Below are 20,885 nucleotides of genomic sequence, written 5' to 3'. Positions count from 1 at the left end.
GTGCCATTTTTATTATTATTTTTTTAACAAAACCATAGGGTAGGAAGGGTACAACTCCACACAATTCCCACCGCCCAATCTCCATATCCCACCCCCGATAGCTTTCCCATTCTCTGTCCCTCTGGGAGCATGGACCCAGGGTCATTGTGGGTTGCAGAAGGTAGAAGGTCTGGCTTCTGTAATTGCTTCCCCGCTGAACATGGGCGTTGACTGGTCGGTCCATACTCCCAGTCTGCCTCTCTCTTTCCCTAGTAGGGTGTGTCTCTGGGGAAGCTGAGCTCCAGGACACATTGGTGGGGTCTTCAATCCAGGGAAGCCTGGCCGGCATCCTGATGACACCTGGAACCTGGTGACTGCTTCACTGCTTGTGAAGCGACTCACCTGCAGGTGGGGAGCTGGGGGCTTGAACCAGGATCCTTATGCTGGTCCTTGTGCTTTGAGCCACCTGCGCTTAACCTGCTGCAATACCACCCGACTCCATTTATTTATTTATTTTTGCCTCCAGGGTTATTGCTGGGTCCTGCACTACGAATCCACTGCTCTTGAGGCCATTTTTCCCATTTTGTTGCCTTTGTTGTAGTTGTTATTGTTGTTATAGCTGTTGTTCTTGTTGGATAGGACAGAGAGAAATCAAGAGAAGAGGGGAAGACAGAGAGGAGGAGAGAAAGATAGACACCTGCAGAATTGCTTCTGACCCCCCTGCAGGTGGGGAGCTGGGGGCTTGAACCAGGATCCTTAGGCCGGTCCTTGTGCTTTACACCATGTGCGCTTAATCCACTGCACTAGAACCAACTTAGAACTTAGAACCAACCACTAGAATCAACTTAGCTCCCTAGAACCAACTTTTTGTTCACATTCAATTAATATTATTTGTACTGCTCCTACTTGCAATAATAAATGATGGGCTGACTCTGTGGTGCACCTGGTTGAGCACACATTTCACAATGCACAAGGACTCAGGTTTGAGCCCCTGGTTCCCACCTGCAGGGGGGAAAGCTTTGCCAAGTGGTGAAGCAGTGCTGCAATTGTCTCTCTGTCTTCCCTCTTTATCTCTTCCTTCCCTCTCGATTTCTGTCTCTATCCAACAAATAAGATAACTAAAAAAAAAAAATTAAAAGAGCCAGGCGACGGCACACCTAGTTAAGCACCCAAATTACACGGCACAAGGACCCAGGTTCAAGCCCCTGATTCCCAACTGCAGGGGGAAAGCTTCACAAGTGGTGAAATAAGGCCGCAAGTGTCTGTCTCTTTCCCTATCGCTTCTTCCTTCTCAATTATTTTTCTCATTTCTGTCCAATAATAAATAAATAAATAATTTTTTAAAAAAAAAGACTGGGAAATTTGGAGCATTGGGCATGGTTGAATTGTTATGTGAAAAACTCAGAAATGGGAGTGGTGGGAAGATAGCATAATGGTTATGCAAAGAGACTCTCTTGCCTGAAGCTCTAATATTCTAGGTTCAATCCCCTGCCCCACTATAAGCCAGAGCTGAGCAATATTCTGTCTAAAAATAAATAAATAAATAAATTTTTAAAAAAAGGAAACTGAGAAATGTGGTATATGTACAAATTATTATATTTTACTGTCGATTATAAACCATTAATCCCCAAGAAAGAAAAAAAAAAGAGGTTGTAAATTTGATCCCCAATACCACCAATAGTCAAGAGCTGAGGAGTGCTCTGGTCAAAGACAAAATGATGATGATGACAATAATAATAATGATAAATAGTAAAAAAAAAAAAACAAAAAAGAGGGGCTGGGTGGTGACATGCCTGGTTGAGTGTACATGTTACAATGCCCAAGGACCCAGGTTCGAGCCCCTGGTCCCCACCTCCAGGGAGAAGTTTCACAAGTGGTAAAGCAGTGCTGTAGGTGTCTTTCTGTCTCTCTCCTTCTCTATCACCCCCTTCCCTCTGGATTTCTGGCTGTCTCTATACAGTAAGTAAATAAATATAATTTTAAAAATTCTAAAAAAAAAAAAAGATAAGTGTTAAAAAGAAAAAAGGAGGGGGGAGGTTTAAAAATTACTTAGACCAGGTCATATGCCAGATAAGGCAGTCACTCTACCAGCTGAACTGTGTCCTAGCACCTTTCCTTTATTCTGATGTTGGCTTTAATGCAGTGATCTGGAGCCAGCCTTTAATTCAAAGACCTTCCCCAACTTCCTCCTCCCTCCAGGTTCAGTGAGCGGCTCTTTCCAGTTGCTTCCACAGCCTGCCCTGTACTATTTATTTTACTTCCCCCACGTGGCCTTTACTCTTCATATATTGAGTAGTTGTTATGTGGCAGACACCTTTGCCAGGTGTCTAACTAGATGATTTCATTTATCCCTGGTGGTATGCCTGTAAATAGATATTGTCATTCGAACCCAAGTTTCCTCAGGGCTCCCACATGGTGCAGTGGGGACCTTCTATTCCTGGGTGGTGTGGCTGGAGAGAGAGGGGTAGGCCATGAAGTTGATGGAGGGCTAAGCAGTGGCCTCTCTCGTCTCCACGCTGGAGCAGACAGGACCCAGGAGAGCCCCAGAGGAACCCAGCAGAGATCTGTGATTGACATGGAGCCACGGTGAAGCCCAGGAGAGGGTTTGAGCCAAAACGAGGGCTAGTGAAATACTGAGTAGTCAGCAAAGTCATGAAGTATTTTTTTTCTGTTTATCTATGCAAAAATGTGTTGTGAGGGCTGGGGAGATAGCATAATAACGTTTATGCAAAAGACTCACACTTGAGGCTCCATGGTCCCTGGTTCATTCCCCAGCACCACCATAAACCAGAGCTGAGGAGTGCTCTGGTCTTTCTTTCTGTATCTTCCTCTCCACATCTTTTTCTGTGTGTGTGTCTCTCACAAAAATATATTTTTTAAATGCAACATCACTTTTCAACAACCCTATAGCTCACTTGGATAGTACACTGCTGTGCCATGTGCATGACGCAGGTTCAAGCCCAGCCCCCACTGCAATGGCGAAAGCTTTGATGGTGCTGTCTTTCTCTGTCTGCCTTCTCTGTCTCTATTTAAAAAAAAAAGTGGGGGGATCAAACATGTATCCTTTCCTATGTTCTTGTTGAGCAGGGTGTTCTAGGGCTTCTTGCTGGAGTGAGTCTGGCTCCTGGGCCCAACCACCCTTGCTGCTTGGAGACCCAGGAAGTAGTAATTATGCTAAATGTGGCCAAAGTGATACCCTCTGAGGACACCTAGGAGAGGCACTGGCCAAAGCCTGAGGTGGGGAAGACAAATGGTCTCAGGCAGTGAGTGTCCCAGACAGCAGCAGCCACTGCCAGAACTCCCCTGGCAGTGCCAGAGCGGGCCTGTGTGGGGAGGGCATCTTGTTGAAGGGGTTAAACACATCTTGATGCCCAGGAGGGAGACTGGCATCCTGACAGAATCCTGGCCTCCCCAGATCAGGAGCAAAGGATAGATGTCCCTACAGGGCCCCTTGCTCAGGGCCCACACAAGTCACCCTCGTGCCAGGCTTGCCCGCTGAACACTGTGCCAAAGCTTTGAGCTGTCTGTCTAGGCTGGTGCCAGTGCTGCACTGGGTCACTGGGGAAGCCGGCTGAAGCTCACAAGTCACAGGCAGCTGGCCAAGACAGGCGGGAGGCCACAGGGACACTTGGAGGGCTGCCCACCCAGGCCAGCAGGTCGCCTGTGTTGGTGCCCAAGGCCACTCTGGCCTCCCAAGGTTTCCTTCTGGGGCTGTTGTTGGGACAGTGGCCCTGGGGCATCTGTGCGGGGTGGGGTGGGGCCTTGTAGTGGGGTGGGAGTTTACAACATAGGGTGTCATGGAGGGCAGAGTATTAACTGCCTCTCTGCACTCAGAATAATTTGGACAGTGCCACTGTTCTCTTGATCTAGATTTCTCTTCAAAGAAAATGAGGGAGTTGGACTAGATCACTGGTTCTCACAGCCTGGCCCCTGAACTAGTGGTATCAGCTTCACCCGGGCACGTGCTAGAAATACACACCTGGGGACAAGGAGGCAGCTCTCAGCAGTACAGCTCATGACTCATCAGTGAGCTGGGGTTTGATCTCCAGCACTGAATATAAGCAAGGAAGATGCACAGATTATCAATGGTGAGCAAGGACTAGAACATATACATATGCTAATCTTTCTCTTTCTTTCTCTCTCACAGGGAAGCAAGGACTTATATGCATGTTGGTCCAGCAGAATAGATCAGTTGGACAAGTACATTGATTTGTCACGTGCTCAACCCAGGAAGCTTCGGTGCTGTGATCTCTTTCACTCTCTGCCTCACTGTCTCTAGAAGAGAGAAAAAAAAGAAAAGGAAGGAAGGAAGGAAGGAAGAAAGAAAGGAAGAAGGAGAGAGAGGGATAGAAAGAGGAAGGAAGGAAGGAAAGAAGGAAGGAAGAGCAGCGGTGCACTGCGATGAACGCACATAGTTATGAAGTGTAAGGTCACGTGCAAGGATCTTGGTTAGAGCTCCCAGCTCTCTACCTGCGGGGGGGGGGGGCTAGAGGTGGGGGGGGCTCGCTTCACAATCAGTGAAGCAGGTCTGCAGGTGTCTGTCTCTCTTTCTCTCTCTACCTCCCCTCTCAATTTCTCTCTTTCCAATCTAAAAAAATTTAAAAAATGGCCACAGGAGCAATGGATTTGTATTGTAGGCACTGAGCCCAGAGATAACCCTGAAGGTTAAAAAAAAAAAAAAAGAAAAGAAAAAGAAAGAAAGAAAGAAAGAAAGAAAGAAAGGAGGTGGCACAGTAGATTCACGAGCAGCAGTGGAGCAGTGTTGCACTCTTTTGTGTCTCTCTTTTTCTGCCCCATCTCTATCAGAAAAAGAAAGAAAAAAAAAAAAAACATAACAGTCACCAGGAATGACGGAGTCATGTAGTCACCAAGCTTACATGACTAATAAACCTGGTGGCAAAAACAATAATAAAAATAAGGGCATGGAGTAGATGGCATAATGGTTATGCAAAGAGACTTTGATGCCTGAGACTCCAAAGTCCCAGGTTCAATTCCCTGCACCACCATAAACCAGAGCTGAACAGTGCTCTGGTAAATTAATTAATTAATTAAAGTAAATTAGAGGGTCGAGCCGTAGCACAGTAGGTTAAGCACATAGTGCAAAGCACAAGGATCCTAGTTCAAGCCCAGCTCCCCACCTGCAGGGGGTGGGGGGAATCACTTCACAAGCAGTGAGTGAAGCAGGTCTGCAGGTGTCTATCTTTCTCTCCCCCTCACTGTCTTCCCCTCCTCTCTCAATTTCTCTCTGTTCTATGCAACAATAACAAAAGCAACAACAATAACACCAACAGCAACAACAATGGGAAACAAATGGCCTCCAGGAGCAGTGGATTCATTCCTCGTGCAGCAGCGAGCCCCAGCAATAACCCTGGAGGCAAAAAATTAATTAATTACCCCCCCTTTTATCCCCAGGCTTATTTCAGCCCTGGAGGCAGCCACTATTGGACGTAAGGGTGGACAGAATGTGTCATCAGCTCTAGGGACAGGCTGGGGCCCTCATCCCTGCTCCCCACACCTGCACCTCCTCCAGTGAGGTCAGTGGCCAGTGCTGTCTCTCCTCAGAACCTGAGTGACAGAGGCAGCTCTGACTCCCCCAGGGTCCTACAGCACCGACCCCAGAGAAGACTCTCACTGTACCCCAGCAGGTCCTGCCTGGACTCTCCAGGCCTTTCCCAGGAGCCTCTAGGGCTCCACCATGTTCACTGTCCCATTCTGGAACTTTATCCTTTGGCAAAAGCTTCAGATTGGGGAAGTCACAGTGTGTGAGCCTGAGGCCCTGCCTGCCGCATAGTCACTACTTGGCTTTCCCTCTGGGAATGTTTGAAGACAACAGACCTGTGGAAAGGGCATGTCCCAGTCTGCAGACATTTAAGGAAGGTAGAACACAGAGAATTTTGCTTGAGCAGATGTTGTTTGAGGCTGGCAGACAAGATAAGCCACAGCAGAACCAGAGCAGCTTCTGTTCCTCAGCTCTGCCTTGGGAGGGACAGAACTGGCCTCTCCTTTGTGCCTGGCAGGAATAGCAAGAGCCCCTCCCCACCCACCCACCCACCCAGACCTACTTACAAGGCTGGCATGTTCTCTTAGCATCAGCCTTCCAGGAGACCATTGGGAGAACAGCACAATAGGGTTTCAGTCTGAGGAGCCAGTGATGACAGACAGGCCACTGCCCCCCCCCCACCATCTTTCTTCTGTACACTGGGGATGGCAATTAGAGGATTCCTCAGGGACCATCGAGATAGCTCATCTGGGAGGGCACCTGCTTTGCCATGCACAATCTAGGTTCAAATCCCCAGTGAATATTAGTCCTAAGGAAAGCTTTGGTGCTGTGGTCTCTTCCTTTCAGTCTCTTACATGTCTCTGTCTCTCACTCTCTCTAAAAAAGTCAGTCTGGAGCAGAAAGCCCAGATTATAATGGGAAATAAAAAAAAAAAAGAGGAATTCAAAAGAAAGTACAACTCGAGTCACCTTAGGCAGTTAAGAAATGCCTGTGGGGCCAAGCAGTGGCACACCTGGTTAAGCACACACACCACAGTGCGAAAGGTCTCAGGTTCAAGCCCCCGGTCCCCACCTTCAGGGGGAAGCTTCACACGTGGTGAAGCAGGGCCGCAGGTGTTTCTCTGTCTCTTCCCCTACCTCTCCCTTCCTGGTCAATTTCTGTCTCTATCCAAAAATAAATTAAAATATTAAAAAAAAAAAAAAAGGAAGTCGGGCTACCAGTAGCATAGTAGGTTAAGCACACGGGGTGCGAAGCGCAAGGACTGGCATAAGGATCCCGGTTCGAGCCCCCGGCTCCCCACCTGCAGGGGAGTCGCTACACAGGCAGTGAAGCAGGTCTGCAGGTGTCTGTCTTTCTCTCCCCTTCTCTGTCTTCCCCTCCTCTCTCCATTTCTCTCTGTCCTATCTAACAACGACATCAGTAACAACAATAACTCCAACAACAATAAAAAACAAGGGCAACAAAAGGGAAAATAAGTATAAAAAAATTAAAAAGCCTGCTAGCGACTTGGGAGGTGGTGAAGTAGATGAAGCACTGGATTCTCAACCATGAGGTCTTGAGTTCAGTTCTCAGCACTGCACATGTCAGAGTGAGTCTCTATTTTGTTTGTTTCTTCGTTTTTATTTATTTATTTTTAAGATTTTATTTATTTATTAATGAGAAAGGTAGGAGAAGAGAGAAAGAAGGAGACATTACTCTGGTACATGTGTTGCCGAGAATTGAACTCAGGACCTCATGCTTGAGAATCCAGTGCTTTATCTACTATAATAATAATAATAATAATAATAAACCTGGTCCTTGTGCACTATAATGTGAGCACTTAACCAGGCACACCACCGCCTGGCCTCTTGTTTTTTATCAGAGCACTGCTCATTTCTGGTTTCTGGTGGTGTGGTGGATTGAATCCAGGGCCTCGGATCCTCAGGCATTAGAGTCTGTTTACATAACTATTATGCTATCTCTCCCATCCTCTGGTCCTTTCTCATAAATAATGTTTTTTTTAAATCTTCTTTTTAATTTCCTTTTTGTTGCCCTTGTTGTTTTTATTGTTGTTGTAGTTATTATTGTTGATGTTGTCGTTGTTGGATAGGACAGAGAGAAATGGAGAGAGGAGGGGAAGACAGAGAGGGGGAGAGAATGACAGACACCTGCAGCCCTGCCTCGCCGCCTGTGATTTCTATATTTTATATATTTGCCCCTGCAGCCCTGCCTCGCCGCCTGTGATTTCTATATTTTATATATTTGCCCGTTTTTTGCATGGTCCTTCCTTCTCTTCCTTTCTAAGTCACACCGACTGCCTCTAAGTGTCCTTCTTCTTCTTCTTCTTCTTCTTCCCTCTTCTCTCTCTGGTGATGGAATTGAAGTTCAGAGGCCTCTGGTTATCTTCTAACATTTACTCCTCTAGGAGTATGGACAAAAATTTTTATGGGGTGCAGAAGGTGGAAGGTCTGGCTTCTGTAATTGTCTTCTTTTCATTCCAGCACATCTGCTGAGGCATAATTATTTCTCTCCCAAGCACGGTACTTCTGTGTTGACTTGCCAGGGCTCAATCCCCCCTCTAGAAATTAAATGGGTACCTCAATTACCCCTGCTAAGATCTCAGGTCCCCCCAAGGCCAGTGTCCCCAGGAAGAAGGGACAGGAACCCTGAAGGGTTAGGAGTGACAGGCACCTATAGCCAAGCAATTGGTGGATCAATTGCTCCCCCCCCTTGGATCGATCGCTCTTAATCACTCACCAGGTGGGGCTTCAGTGTGTCAGTGATTCATTCATCAACTCCTCTCATCAATCATTGATTAGGTCAAGTAACCAGATGCTAATCAGTGAGCCATTTTGCAGGCTGTTCTGGTCCACCTTCCAGGCCCGTGAGCTCAACCCAGGGAGAAGGAGAAGCAGAAAGGATGGCCCAATCCCAGGCCTTATGCGCAGACCCTCTCCCCTCAGAGGTCAGCTCTCCCTGGCCTTCCAACTCCCGCTGACATGCAAGAGAGGTGGGGCAGGAAGGAGCAGCCTCTGACCTGGCTTTGTTCTTCCTTGGTCACAAAGCTGGGCTCCCTATGGCTGAAATACTGGAGAGTGAGCAGGCAAGGCCCAGACTGGTCAGTTCACAACCCCAAAAGGGTGCTCTGGGTGGTACAGTAGGGGCAAGGGTGAGAAGGAGGGCAGGTTTGGCTGCTGTATGTCCTGCCTCTCAGCAGCTTCCAGCTGGGGACAGAGCTGGTCAGGACCTAGCCTTTGTCCTGGTGAACCTTTGAAGTCAGTTCCTCCTCCAGAATTTTTTTTTAAATTTTTTTTATTTAAGAAAGGATTAATTAACAAAACCATAGGGTAGGAGGGGTACAACTCCACACAATTCCCACCACCCAATCTCCATATCCCACCCCCTCCCCAGTAGCTTTCCCATTCTCTATCCCTCTGGGAGCATGGACCCAGGGTCATTGAGGGTTGCAGAAGGTAGAAGGTCTGGCTTCTGTCATTGCCTCCCCGCTGAACATGGGCGTTGACTGGTCGGTCCATACTCCCAGTCTGCCTCTCTCTTTCCCTAGTACCTCCTCCAGAATTTATGTGACAAGGAGACCAACCCTTGTAGTCACATGGCTGTCAGAGAAAACATCTATTCCAGAGAGTCTTAGATCTGAGGGATCTCATTAACCACAAATTTTTGAGCAAATTGGGTGGAGGCTGACAATTCCCCTCCCACTTAGTCCCCACAATTAGGGCATTAAGCACCACCTACTACTGCCCTTTCTTCCAGGGGATTGAACCTGGGACTATGGAGCCTCAGGCATGAGAGTCTCTTTGCATAACCATTATGCTACCTACCCCCACTCAGTGCCTCCTTTTTCATAGAGGGTGAGACAGACAGAGATATGGAGAGAGAATCAGAGAGGAGGGACACCTGCAGCACTGCCTCACTGCCCATGAGGCTTCCCCCACGCAGGTAAGACAAGTGTGCTTCCCAGGCCTCTGAATTAGGGGTGTAGGCAGGATATGCAAGTGAGAGGTAAGTTAGGTGCTGACCTTCATTCACTCATTCACCCAGTGTTACTGTATGCCTACAGAGTATATTGTGCGTGTGCAGTTGGAGTTCACATACCTGCTTCCTAAACCTAAGAGGGACCTTTTGTTGAGTACACAGTTAACAAAGATTAAAAGAGGGGAGTTCCCCGGTAACACAGCGGGTTAAGCGCAGGTGGTGCAAAGTGCAAGGACCCGCGCGTAAGCATCGGGGTTCGAGCCCCCCCACACCTGCAAGGGAGTCTTCACAAGCAGTGAAGCAGGTCTGCAGGTGTCTTTCTCTCTCCCTCTGTTTTCCCCTCCTCTCTTCATTTCTCTCTGTCCTATCCAACAACAACGACAACAATAATAACTACAACAATAAAACAACAAGGGCAACAAAAGGGCATAAGTAAATAAATATATTTTTTTAAATATTAAAAGAGATGGAAAAGGTGAAACCAGGTGCCCATCGAGGGCATAAAGGTGACAAGGAGAGAAAGTGGTGGTCAGCCTACTCAAACCTGAGTCTTAACCAGAGCCAGCCTGTGTAGGGGTCTTCGGTGCTTGCATCCAGGGCTTCTCTTGCTCAGAACATAGGCCTCTAAAGGTGGGGAGCCTCTGTCCACTTCCACCTGCTGCGGAGCTCTTCCTGCTGGGATTCCTTGGGCACCTTCCAGACTTTGCACCATGTGGGCGGCAGGGATGAAGGAAGGAGGGATTATCCCAGGCTGCCCTGAGGGTTCTGGGGTGCAAGTAAACATGGGCCTGCTCTTAAAATAATGTGAAGCTGCAGATGTGGATAAACCACACACATGGGGGAATCTCAGCCCCTGCCTCCCCACCTGCAGGGGAGTTGCTTCACAAGTGGTGAAGCAGGTCTGCAGGTGTCTTTCTCTCCCTCTCTTTGTCTTCCCCTCCTCTCTCCATTTCTCTCTGTTCTATCCAACGATGACAACAGCAATAATAAATACAACAATAAAAACAAGGGCAACAGAAGAGAAAAATAAATATTAAAAAATTAGAAAAAATATTTAAAAAAAACACAGAGACACAGGCAAGCCCAACAGAGGGGAGAAAAAGATTTCTTGAGCATCTGTGAGCTCACCCACTCTTTCAGACCTGAGGACTTCCACCGGTCTGGGGAAGAAAAGGTGAGTTTCACCAGGTACCCTTCCGGTGATCCCCAAGGGGTGGCAAACTGTTGTCCTGGGGTGTGGTGCCTGGGCAAGGCTTCAGAACCTGAAAGAAGTCTAGAGTCAGCCATGGAGGAATGTCAACAGGAGCCAACCAGCTTTCCATACGCTGATAACGGTGCATGCCTAATAGCCAGAAGTAGATTAAAAATCTAAAAAAGAAGCAAGCACAACCCAGGTTGAGATCCTCAGGCACATCTTCACTACTGGAAGGCGTCCTTCCCGACTTTGAGAAAGGTGGCCGCGGCTCCTTTAAACCTGGTTCCCCCTCCCTCCCCGCTCTGCCTGGGGACTTCCCCGGCTGCTTCAGCGCAGCCCTGGGCCTGGGCTCCCCTGCCGCAATCGCCGCCGCGCCGCCGGGACCTTTCCCCTACTTTCCAGGCCCTCAGGCCCCGCCCCCTTGCCGGGACCAAAACACGTGCCGCATCCCGCCCGGCTTGATCACGCCGCGGCCAGGCTCGGATCACGCGGCTCCCTGCAGCTCCCATTGGCCGCTCATACACGAGCTGAGCGCTGATTGGCTGGAGAACACCCGGCCCAGCCCAGGCAGGGGCGCGGTGTATTTTGGTTTGCCTCCGTGCCCCGCCCCTAAGGCCGCTCCCTCAGCGTCCGCCCCGCCCCTCCCGCGCTGCGAGAGCCGCGCCGGGGCAGAGCCGCGCGGGCGGGCGGAGGCGCGCGCCGGCCACTGCAGCTCCGTGTGCCGCTGCCGCCTCCCGCCGCTCACGTGCAACCGCTGTCCGGCGCCGAGCTCCGGCTTGTGACCGCTTTGTTGCTCCAGACCGCCGGCACCATGCACGCGCCGGGCTCTGTGGGCCCGGGCGACGCGCGCGCGGTGAGTAGCCACCATCTGAGTGAGGGACGAGGAGGGGATGCGCTGCTGGGGCGAGGCCGGCGCGGGCGAGCAAGCGAGCGGCGTGCGGAACCCGCTTGCGCCGCACCGTTAGGGGAGCCAGGCGGGCTCTGTAGCTTAGCGGGGTGGCGGCTGCGCGGGGCCGGGCTGGGGCGGGGAGGGGGCGTGTGCCCGCGCCGCCCTCCGCTTAGCTTTGTCTCCGCGCGCCTGCAGCGCCCCGCCCCCGGCCCGGCCCGGCGCGGCGCGGGGCTATTTGCAGCCATGACGTCACCGCTCGGGTGCGGAGCGGCCATTGGGCGGGGCCTGGGCAGGGCCCCCAGCGCGCGGGATTGGGGCGAAAGCGGGCGGGAATGCGGGGCGGGGCCAGAACTGGCGGGAAGGCTGCACGCGGGGCTGCAACACACTGCGTGGCGTCGGCTGGGGCAAGTCCCGCTCGGGACAGGTTCTCGGAGGAGGCTCAGGGACTCTCGGCGTCGGCACAAACCCTGCGGATCCCGCGCCCCTCCTGTGCGGCCCAGCAGGCGGAGACCCGCTGCTTTCTGTGAGCTCAACTCTTGTGCACCGAAGCCAGGCCAAGGTGACGCTTGTGAATGCAACTTCCTTACCTGTGTGCTGGGGGCGGCGGGGGCATGCGGGCTTGAGGCTTTAGCAAAATGAGTGGAAATGGATCATAGTATTGCTTTAGGCAAAAGTCAGCTGATTCGAGTTTATGCCTATCAGCCTAACAAGAAATGGTGTGGTGCATTGGAAAGAGGTGGCTCTCTTGGGTTGTTAGATCTTAAAAATGCTCTGCCCTCTGCGGTTAGGGCATGTGGCAGAGCAGATAGAGCACCAGACTTGCAAGCATGAGGCTCTGAGTTTTGTCCCTGGCTTGTGTGTGCCAGAGTGATGCTCTGGTTCTTTTTTTTTTTTTTTTCCTCCTGGCATCAGCTGAGCCATGGGCATTTTCGGCAGCGCCTTTAGTGGCAATTGCAGACCATCGTGAGAACAAACCATCATCTGCGCTCTGGTTCTTTCTCACAGATCTTTTACCTGTGACTCAATGTTCCTAAGTCTGAGGAACAAGGCCAAATCTGCATTGACTCTACCTTTAATGGAGCCCATGGTGTTCAACCACCAAAGTAACACCCTGACTTGAGAATGCTGTGGTGAGTACTTCCAAGTGCTGCCCACGATGCATATTCCAGGACATTGCTTCTCTGGTGGTTATTTTTCTTAGTGGTATTTTGCCACCAGGGTTATTGCAGGGGCTCAGTACCCACCTAATGATTCTATTGCAACTGGTGAAAGATGTAGGGAAGGGGAGGAGATAATATATGCAAAGAGACCCACACCTGAGGCTATAAAGTCCTAGGTTGTATCTCTGCACCACCATAAACCAGAGCTGAACAGTATTCTAGTGCCTCTCTCTCTCTCTCTCTCTCTTCCTTCTCTATATCTTTGTCATTAAAAATAATAGCATCATAGGGATTCTTATGACTGTGGCTCCAAAGTCCCAGGTTCAATTCCAACACCACCACAAGCATGGGTTGATCAGTCCTCTGGTTTAAAAAAGAAGAAGAAAAGAAAAAGGAAGGAAGGGAGAGGAGAGACAAGGTCAAGCATCGCTTATGAAGCTTCCATCTCCTCTTTTTAAAAAATATTTATTTATTCCCTTTTGTTGCCCTGTTGTAGTTATTGTTGTTGTTCTTATTGATGTTGTTGTTGGACAGGACAGAGAGAAATGGAGAGAGGAGGGGAAGACAGAGGGGGAGAGAAAGATAGACACCTGTAGACCTGCTTCACCACCTGTGAAGCCACTCCCCTGCAGGTGGGAAGCCCGGGGCTTGAGCGGGGATCCTTACACCAGTCCTTGTGCTTTGCGCCACCTGTAGCTGCGTTACAACCCGACTCCCCCATCTCCTCTTAAACATCCAGGTTCTCCTGCATACTTTTTAAAAAATACTACCAGAGCACTGCTCAACTCTGGCTCATGGTTGTGCAGGGATTCTTCCTGCATATTTAAAAAATATATTTATTTAATGAAAAAGCTACAGAGAGGAAGAGAAACCAGAGAGCACTGCTCAGCTCTGGCTTATAGTGGTGCTGGGCAATTGATCCTTTTAGTCTCGAGTAAGAAAGTCTTTTGCATAATTATTAAGCTGCCTCTCCTGCTCCTAGAGTCAGTGTTGGTTCTTGCTTCATGTGGGACAGTCTGACTTTTTTTTTTTTTTTAACCAGAGCACTGCTCAGCTCTGGCTTACGGTGCTGCAGGGGATTGAATCTGGGATGCTGGAGCCTCAGGCATGAAAGTCTGCATAACCATTATGCTATCTGTCCCCGCCTAACACTGAGCTCTGTAACACACACCTCTGCAATTAAAGTCTTACTAATCATTCACAGAATATGTAGACTTCGGTTTCTCTAGGAGCCAGGATTTTCTGTAGCAGCCGCTCACTAGCAGAGTCATCTTGAATGTTCTATTTACATCTCTTCCTAGAACACAGATCTTAACTGTGTGTGGAGTAGCCTGTGTGTGTCTGTGTTGTGCCTATAGTAGAGGCTGTTGGTGTGTGTACCCACACGCTCGTTGAGGTGGCCTTCACTGTACTTTCCCAGGAATGAGAAGCCTTACTGTGTTGGCTTTAGGTTGACATCATGGACATATGTGAATCAATCCTGGAGAGGAAGCGGCATGACAGCGAAAGGTCTACGTGCAGCATCTTGGAGCAGAATGACATTGAAGCTGTTGAGGCTCTTGTTTGCATGAGCTCCTGGGGTCAAAGATCCCAGAAAAGTGACATGTTCAAAATAAGACCCCTCACACCCGTGTCTGACTCTGGGGATGTCTCCACCACTGTGCATGTGGACACAGCAGCATCTGAGCTACCAAAGGACTTCCATTCTTTATCCACTCTGGTAAGAGGGGCTGGTGAGAGCAGGTTTCTGTGTGGTGATTTGAGTTCCCGACATAGATGTGTTGATTCACCATGAATAGATTCACTGGGATGCTGACAAGCAAGTCCAAACCTGCCTTTGTGTGTGGGTCCCATGGATGAAAATATGTTCTTTCCAATGATATGATCATAGCTCGCAGCCATGGGATTAAAGTCTCCAACGAATGAACCTTACAGATTGATGTGAGAAAGTAAAATGTACTCACTTCCCTGGGGAGCTAAAGGGTGGGGGCTTAGAGTCCCCCCAGAAGACCCAGTACGTGGTTGAACTATATCAGCCCCCGCACAACCTCAGCCAGCTAGATTCACATACCAACTTCATTGCCTCCTTGTGACTGCAACTTGTGTAAGTTGGATGTGGTCAAGCCCCATATATATATTTCCTTAGCTACAAAACTGTTGGGAGAGATTTCAGCTTGGAGAAGTTGAGAGCTATGGGTTACTGACAGAACGGAGAATTCTAATCTGATTCTCTGGCTAGCGGTTTGTACTAGAAATCATGGAAAGCCAATATGGGCTGGGATGAGAAGGGACCTGGCAGTGGGGGGAGTACTGTGGGGTGCTGTGGGCCTGGCTGCCCACTGGGTGTTGGGCTCTTCAGCAGAAGTTTAGAAACGAAGAGTGGGGATTGCCGAGGGTGAAGACAGAACAAAGAGAAGTCTGCAGAGAGCTCCAGAGCGTCCAAAGACCATCAGAGAATGATTCTTTGGGGGGTGGGGGTCATTCTGATAGGTTTTTACCTCCCATCCAGAGGGTTACCACTGGGTTCTTTGAGGATCTAAAATTATTGTGAAGAGTTCTCACTGTCAATATGAATTATGAATCTGGCCTTTCTCTTTTGGACTCCTCCTGCATAGATTGTTCATTTCAGTGGCTGAACCAGGACTGGCCTCACACCCTTATCAGAGCACATAGTGGGCCTGGTAGCAGTCTGGAAGTGAGGCACACTGGGTGTGTCTCTGAGCTGATGTAGACTAGTCTTTTCGAGAGAAAGCATCAGGACCAACAGGTCAAATAAAGTCCTTTTTAAAGAGTAAAAGGTAAAGCGCATGTGGCGCCCAGTGCAAGGACCGGTGTAAGGATCCCAGTTGGAGCCCCCGGCTCCCCACCTGCCGGGGAGTCCCTTCACAAGCAGTGAAGCAAGTCTACAGGTGTCTGTCTTTCTCTCCCCCTCTCTGTCTTCCCCTCCTCTCTCCATTTCTCTCTGTCCTATCCAACAATAATGACATCAAGAAGAACAATAATAACTACAACAATAAAAAAACAAGGGCAACAAAAGGGAAAATAGATATTTAAAAAAAGAGTAAAAAGTGATCAGAAAGCCTTTTCAAAGCCTTTTCTTTCTCTTTGTAGTGCATGACTCCTCCTCAGAGCCCTGATCTCATGGAGCCATCTACAGGGATGCTTGCTTCTTCCCAAGTAACTGATTCGAAAGCTTGCATGATCACAGACACCCGCCCATCCTCTGCTGGGGCAGACAAAGTGCTAGGCAGGAGGGCAGAGAAGGGCCTGCCTGCTGTGAAGTCAGAGCGGCTGGAGCCAGCCCCTGACGCCCCCTGCAGGGCCATGGTGACAAGTGTCATCCGTCATACTGGGGAGAGCACTGCTTCTCCCCATGTTTCTCCCACCCACATTCAAGACCACCAGCTTTCAGACAGCAGAGAAGGAAAAGCCCAGCGTCTCAGACTTCCGGAGTCTTTGCAAGACACTCACCTCACAGACAATTTACTCAGTGCTAACTCTGTGTCCACATGTCAGCCTTGCTTGCACAAGTCTGGTGGCTTGGTCCTCACTGACAAAGGCCAGCAGGCAGAGTGGCCAGTTGCAGTTCAGACCTCCTCACCAAAGAATTACGAAAGTGACTTGCCAAGTAAAGCCACCCCTCTGATTTCTGTTCCCGTCTCCAGCCCTGCTGTCCTTTGCCAAATGATCCCTGTGACTGGACAGAGTGGCATGTTGGCAGCATTTTTGAAGCCCTCTCCCCAGGTGTCTGCAGGGACTGTCAAACCCATCCTGCCCCAGGCTGCTCCAATGGCCCAGCCTGTGTTTGTGGGATCATCTGTGCCTCAGGGAGCTGTGATGCTGGTCCTGCCGCAGGCTACTCTCCCCCAGCCTGCCACCTGCCCATCAAGCGTGATGGCCGTCGGGAATACCAAGTTACTCCCCCTGGCCCCTGCCCCAGTGTTCATCACCTCCAGTCAGAACTGTGTCCCTCAGATAGACTTTTCCCGAAGAAGAAACTACATGTGTAACTTCCCAGGCTGCCGGAAAACCTACTTCAAAAGTTCCCACCTCAAGGCTCATCTTCGTACTCACACAGGTGAGCGAACTCAGGCGGGTAGGCCACTGAGGATGCCAGGCCCTGTGGCGGGGAAACAGACCTCGAACCTGCTTTGGATGGGAGGGGAGCATGGGAACTACTGGCCAAGGTGGAGATGTGGTCATTTTCCTTCAGTTCTGAGAAACTTCGTAGTCCTATGGAGATGGGGCTAGTTAACAGTATAAACATCAGTGGTTTTTCTAGAACACACCACTTGCTCAGGCCAGGAGGTAAAATGTGCATGTGGTAGTCTTGAGTATGTTCCTTTGATAAGCATATAAGTAAGATGATTCTTTTTTTAAAAAAGAAGATTTTATTTATTTATGAGAAAGCTAGGGGAGGAGAGAGAAAGAACCACACATCACTGGCAGATGTGCTGCCGGGGATCAAACTCAGGACCTCATGCTTGAGAGTCCAAAGCTTTACCACTGCGCCACCTCCCGGACCACAATAAGATAATTCTTTTTTAAATTTCTTTTTCTTTTTTTAGAATTTATTTATTCATGAGAAAGATAACCAGAGAGAGAGAGAGAGCGAGAAAGAACCAGACATCACTCTGATACATACCACCATAAATCAGAGCTGATCAGTGCTCTGGTAAAGGTAAAAGACCAAAAATACTTTTGGGCCCTGGCATATTACATGATAGGAAGAAATGTGTCTTAGATTTCTTGACTTCCAGGTAACCTGGTGATACCACCATCATAGGGTAACTTGCATTTCAGTGAGTAAAATAAAAGTCTGGTGAATTTTTTTTTTAAATTTTTATTTATTGATTCATGAGAAATGATAGGAGAGAAAAAAAAAAAAAAACAGACATCACTCTGGTACATGTGCTGCTGGGGGTTGAACTCAGGGCCTCATGCTTGAGAGTCCAAAGCCTTATCCACTGCTCCACCTCCTGGACCATACACTTCTCTCTCTCTCTTTTTTTTTTTAATTGGGGAATTAATTTTTTACGTTCAACAGTAAGTACATTGGTTTGTACATGCATAACATTCCCCAGTTTCCCATATAACAATACAACCCCCACTAGGTCCTCTGAATCCTTCTTGGACTTGTATTTTTTTTTTAAATACATCTCCGTACCTCTTTAGGAGAGAAGCCTTTCAGTTGTAGCTGGGATGGTTGTGACAAGAAGTTTGCTCGCTCAGATGAACTTTCCCGCCACCGCAGAACACACACAGGAGAAAAGAAGTTTGTGTGCCCGGTATGTGACCGACGCTTCATGCGTAGCGACCACCTGACGAAGCACGCCCGGCGCCACACGACCACCAAGAAGACCCCTGGCTGGCAGGCAGAGGTTGGCAAACTGAACAGAATTGCCTCCGCAGAGAAACCTGGGAGCCCGCCAACAGGGTTGCCAGCCTCTTCCTGAAAGCGTGACTAGAGAGTTGCTAATAGGAATTTTCACACTTTTTTTTTTTTTCAGGAATGGAACTGCCATTTCCTGCCCCCCAACCCCGTCAAAAAAATTGTTGTTGGGGCTAGGGGAAAGTGGGTAGCTGGTTCTGAAGAAAGTATGCTAACTCTTCTTTTTTTGTTGGAACCCTGTTCAGTATCTTTTGTAATTGTAATTTTCAGGGAAAAAAAAATTTTTTTTTTTTTTGAGGAAATGGAAGTAAAATTGATAAACCTAAATCACCAGCATTCAGATGTTTCGGCAATAAAGTTTACAAGATTGGGATTTTTACAGTCTTTTTATTCATGTTTTGTAGAAATAAGACAGGGTACTGATTTTTATACTGTTTTTTATAAGAATATTTATATTTTTGGTGCTGAAATCACCAGTTTCTAGATAGATGATTTTACAATCTTCTTTTCAAGATTTAATAGTGACGTTTTTATAACCTCACTTTTAGTAAAGTCATGTTATTCAGCAAAAGAAAAATTAAAAAGGAAAGTCTGTGATTTCACCCTTTAGCATGAAGAGTTTTTAAAGATCAGAACTGATTGAGTAATGGGCTCTTAAAGAAAGGGGGAGTGTGGGGCGGTGGGTACAGTCAACTTCTTCATTTTCACAGGAAATTCCTAGTAACTATTTCCTTTAAGGCTGTTTGGTCGAGAGCTTAAAATTCTAGTTAAGTGAACTAGTCACCTGTGCCTGTGGTGTAAATTGTCAAGCCCAGGGGCTAGTTTAAAATGCTCTGTAGATGCCTGGTTTGCAGACAGCTACTTGAGGGTCTGAGTGTCCCAAGTTTCTTTCTTTTTAATATTTTATTTATTTATTAATGAGAGGTATAGGAGGAGAGAGAGAAAGAACCAGACATCACTCTGGTACATGTGCTGCCAGGGATTGAACTCGAGACCTCATAGCTTGAGAGTTCAACACGTTATCCACTGTGCCACTTCCCGGACCACGAGTGTCTGAGTTTTATTAGACCATTTCTCTGCTGAGAGAGCAAACCATTCACAGGTTCCTGTGTGTACTTCAGACACTCAGACAGAATGTAAGCATTCAAACCCAGCCACTCTGTCAGATGTCCATTAACTCCTTTTGCTGTGGCCTTATTCAGAGTATTTTGTGGGTAGAGCAACTTAGGGAAAAAGATGTCCTTCACTGGTTAGAGGAATGTTCCAATGATTTGATAGAAGAGTGATGTTCCATAGCAGGGGAATTGCCCAGCCATCTGTTTTGTTTGAAAGAAATGGTTTCAGTAAAATAGATAATCAGGATGGAGGTCTACCTAGAGAATGGACAGCCGGCACCACTTTGCAGCCCTGTCCTACCTGTCCTGGAGGCTACCGGCCAGGCTCAAGAATCCACGATGGAGCATCGGAGGCTATGGCGTCGGGAAGCCAGGCAGCAGGTGAATGTGAGGAACATACCAGGTGGGCTGTGTCCAGAGCCTGGGATTGGTCTTTACAGTGACTGCTCAGGTTTTGACTCTCGTCTCTGGCACTTGTCTTTTATCGAAATGATGCTAAGGTGAGATACTGAATGAACACAGGTTTGTGTTCAGGTTCTTTCAGTCTGATAAATCCCTCACTGGGTCACTCGTATGTTGCTTGATGCCTGTTATGCTTTGCTGCCCATTACTATCAACTAATCAGCTTCAGTCTGAATAAGCGCTGCCTGCTGTATCTTCAGGAGGCTTTCACGTTTTTTAACAATACAGTCGCAAGAGGACCACCGTTAAATGTACATAGCTCATGTTTCCCCACTGCCCAGTCCCTTCAATATTTCAGATTATGTGAATGCCATGAAAAATGCCATCAGATTAGGATCTTTTATTTAACCATGCACCATAATGTTAGTCCTAATGTTCTGGTCAATGCTACAAGGCCTTTGGAGTATTTGGTTGCTTGTCACATTGAACTTCATTCTGGGAGCAGTGTTATTCCTGGAGACTGGCCCTGTTAAAAAGTGTTTGGGTTTACACTTCCATTTCCTGATGAGAGTTAAAGATACCATATAAGTTGGGAAATAGTTTTTGTCTGAAAAATACTCTCCTGAGAACCAGGACCCCCCTCCCCCACCCCAACTTGTTGCAATGTGGGGTCCCTCTGCTGAGGCACAGGTGTCAGAAGCAGAGCATGTGGCAGGTCCCCCCCCACCACCAGTGCACTTTATTGCTTGAGCAGTTTTGCTTGGTCTTTTGTTGTTATTTGTTTTGTTTTTTACTTTGAGCCTTTGAAGTAGTTTCAGTAATAAAATTTTAAATGTTTCAGAATTATGTTTTATAAGACTTAGACTTATTATTTAAATGACTGTGTGTGATGTAACTCCTCATTGAATCATATAAAACTTATGATTGGCAAACTGGGCTTGTGTCCTGCGTCATTTAACTGCTCTGCATAGTTCCTCAGTGACTTGTAAAAAGAGGCTACAAACTTCCTTGTGTATCAGCCGAACTGAGACTGACCCTCTGTTTTCTGGGGCTCTATTCTGCTCCCTCATCACCTTCAAATTTCTCAGATGGTTCTTCTAAAGGAAAAGTGTAACAAGGCTACTTCAGTGATGGTCATGCAGGTATTGGGCTGGATTCTGGCAGAAGGGAACCATGGGTGCTGGGTAACTTTATGTCCATCATCATGCTCTTCCTGTACTAGAAGGTTAAACCCCTCTCTCCCGTGTGACACAGATGCCCAAAGAAATAGCTTAGCTG

The 20,885-nt window shown here is 48.2% G+C and overlaps 1 protein-coding gene and 1 non-coding gene across 6 annotated transcripts; one reads left to right on the top strand and one right to left on the bottom strand.

Moving 5' to 3' along the window:
* The first annotated feature begins 11,269 nt into the window (after positions 1-11,269).
* Positions 11,270-20,543, top strand: KLF11 (KLF transcription factor 11). 5 transcript variants are annotated; one of them, XM_060187008.1, is made up of 5 exons: positions 11,271-11,502; positions 12,544-12,668; positions 14,149-14,418; positions 15,810-16,776; positions 17,874-20,543. In XM_060187008.1, the coding sequence occupies exons 3-5, from the start codon at positions 14,158-14,160 to the stop codon at positions 18,152-18,154; spliced, it is 1,509 nt and encodes a 502-aa protein (XP_060042991.1). In that variant the 5' UTR covers positions 11,271-11,502; positions 12,544-12,668; positions 14,149-14,157; the 3' UTR covers positions 18,155-20,543. The 5 variants fall into 5 exon arrangements, with proteins under 5 accessions (XP_060042993.1, XP_060042994.1, XP_060042991.1 ...); XM_060187009.1 differs by lacking the exon at positions 12,544-12,668 and adding an exon at positions 12,042-12,097; XM_060187010.1 differs by lacking the exon at positions 12,544-12,668 and having other exon boundaries at positions 11,270-11,502; positions 14,119-14,418.
* LOC132537930 (small nucleolar RNA SNORD35) lies at positions 12,438-12,524 on the bottom strand. The gene has a single exon (XR_009549335.1). It is a non-coding gene; the product is annotated as a small nucleolar RNA SNORD35 (small nucleolar RNA).
* Positions 20,544-20,885: the final 342 nt, after the last annotated feature.

This window comes from Erinaceus europaeus, chromosome 3 (genome assembly GCF_950295315.1).
Source record: "Erinaceus europaeus chromosome 3, mEriEur2.1, whole genome shotgun sequence".
NCBI lineage: Eukaryota > Metazoa > Chordata > Mammalia > Eulipotyphla > Erinaceidae > Erinaceus > Erinaceus europaeus.
Note: the sequence above shows the minus strand (reverse complement) of the source record. Positions and strands in the feature narration are given on the sequence as shown.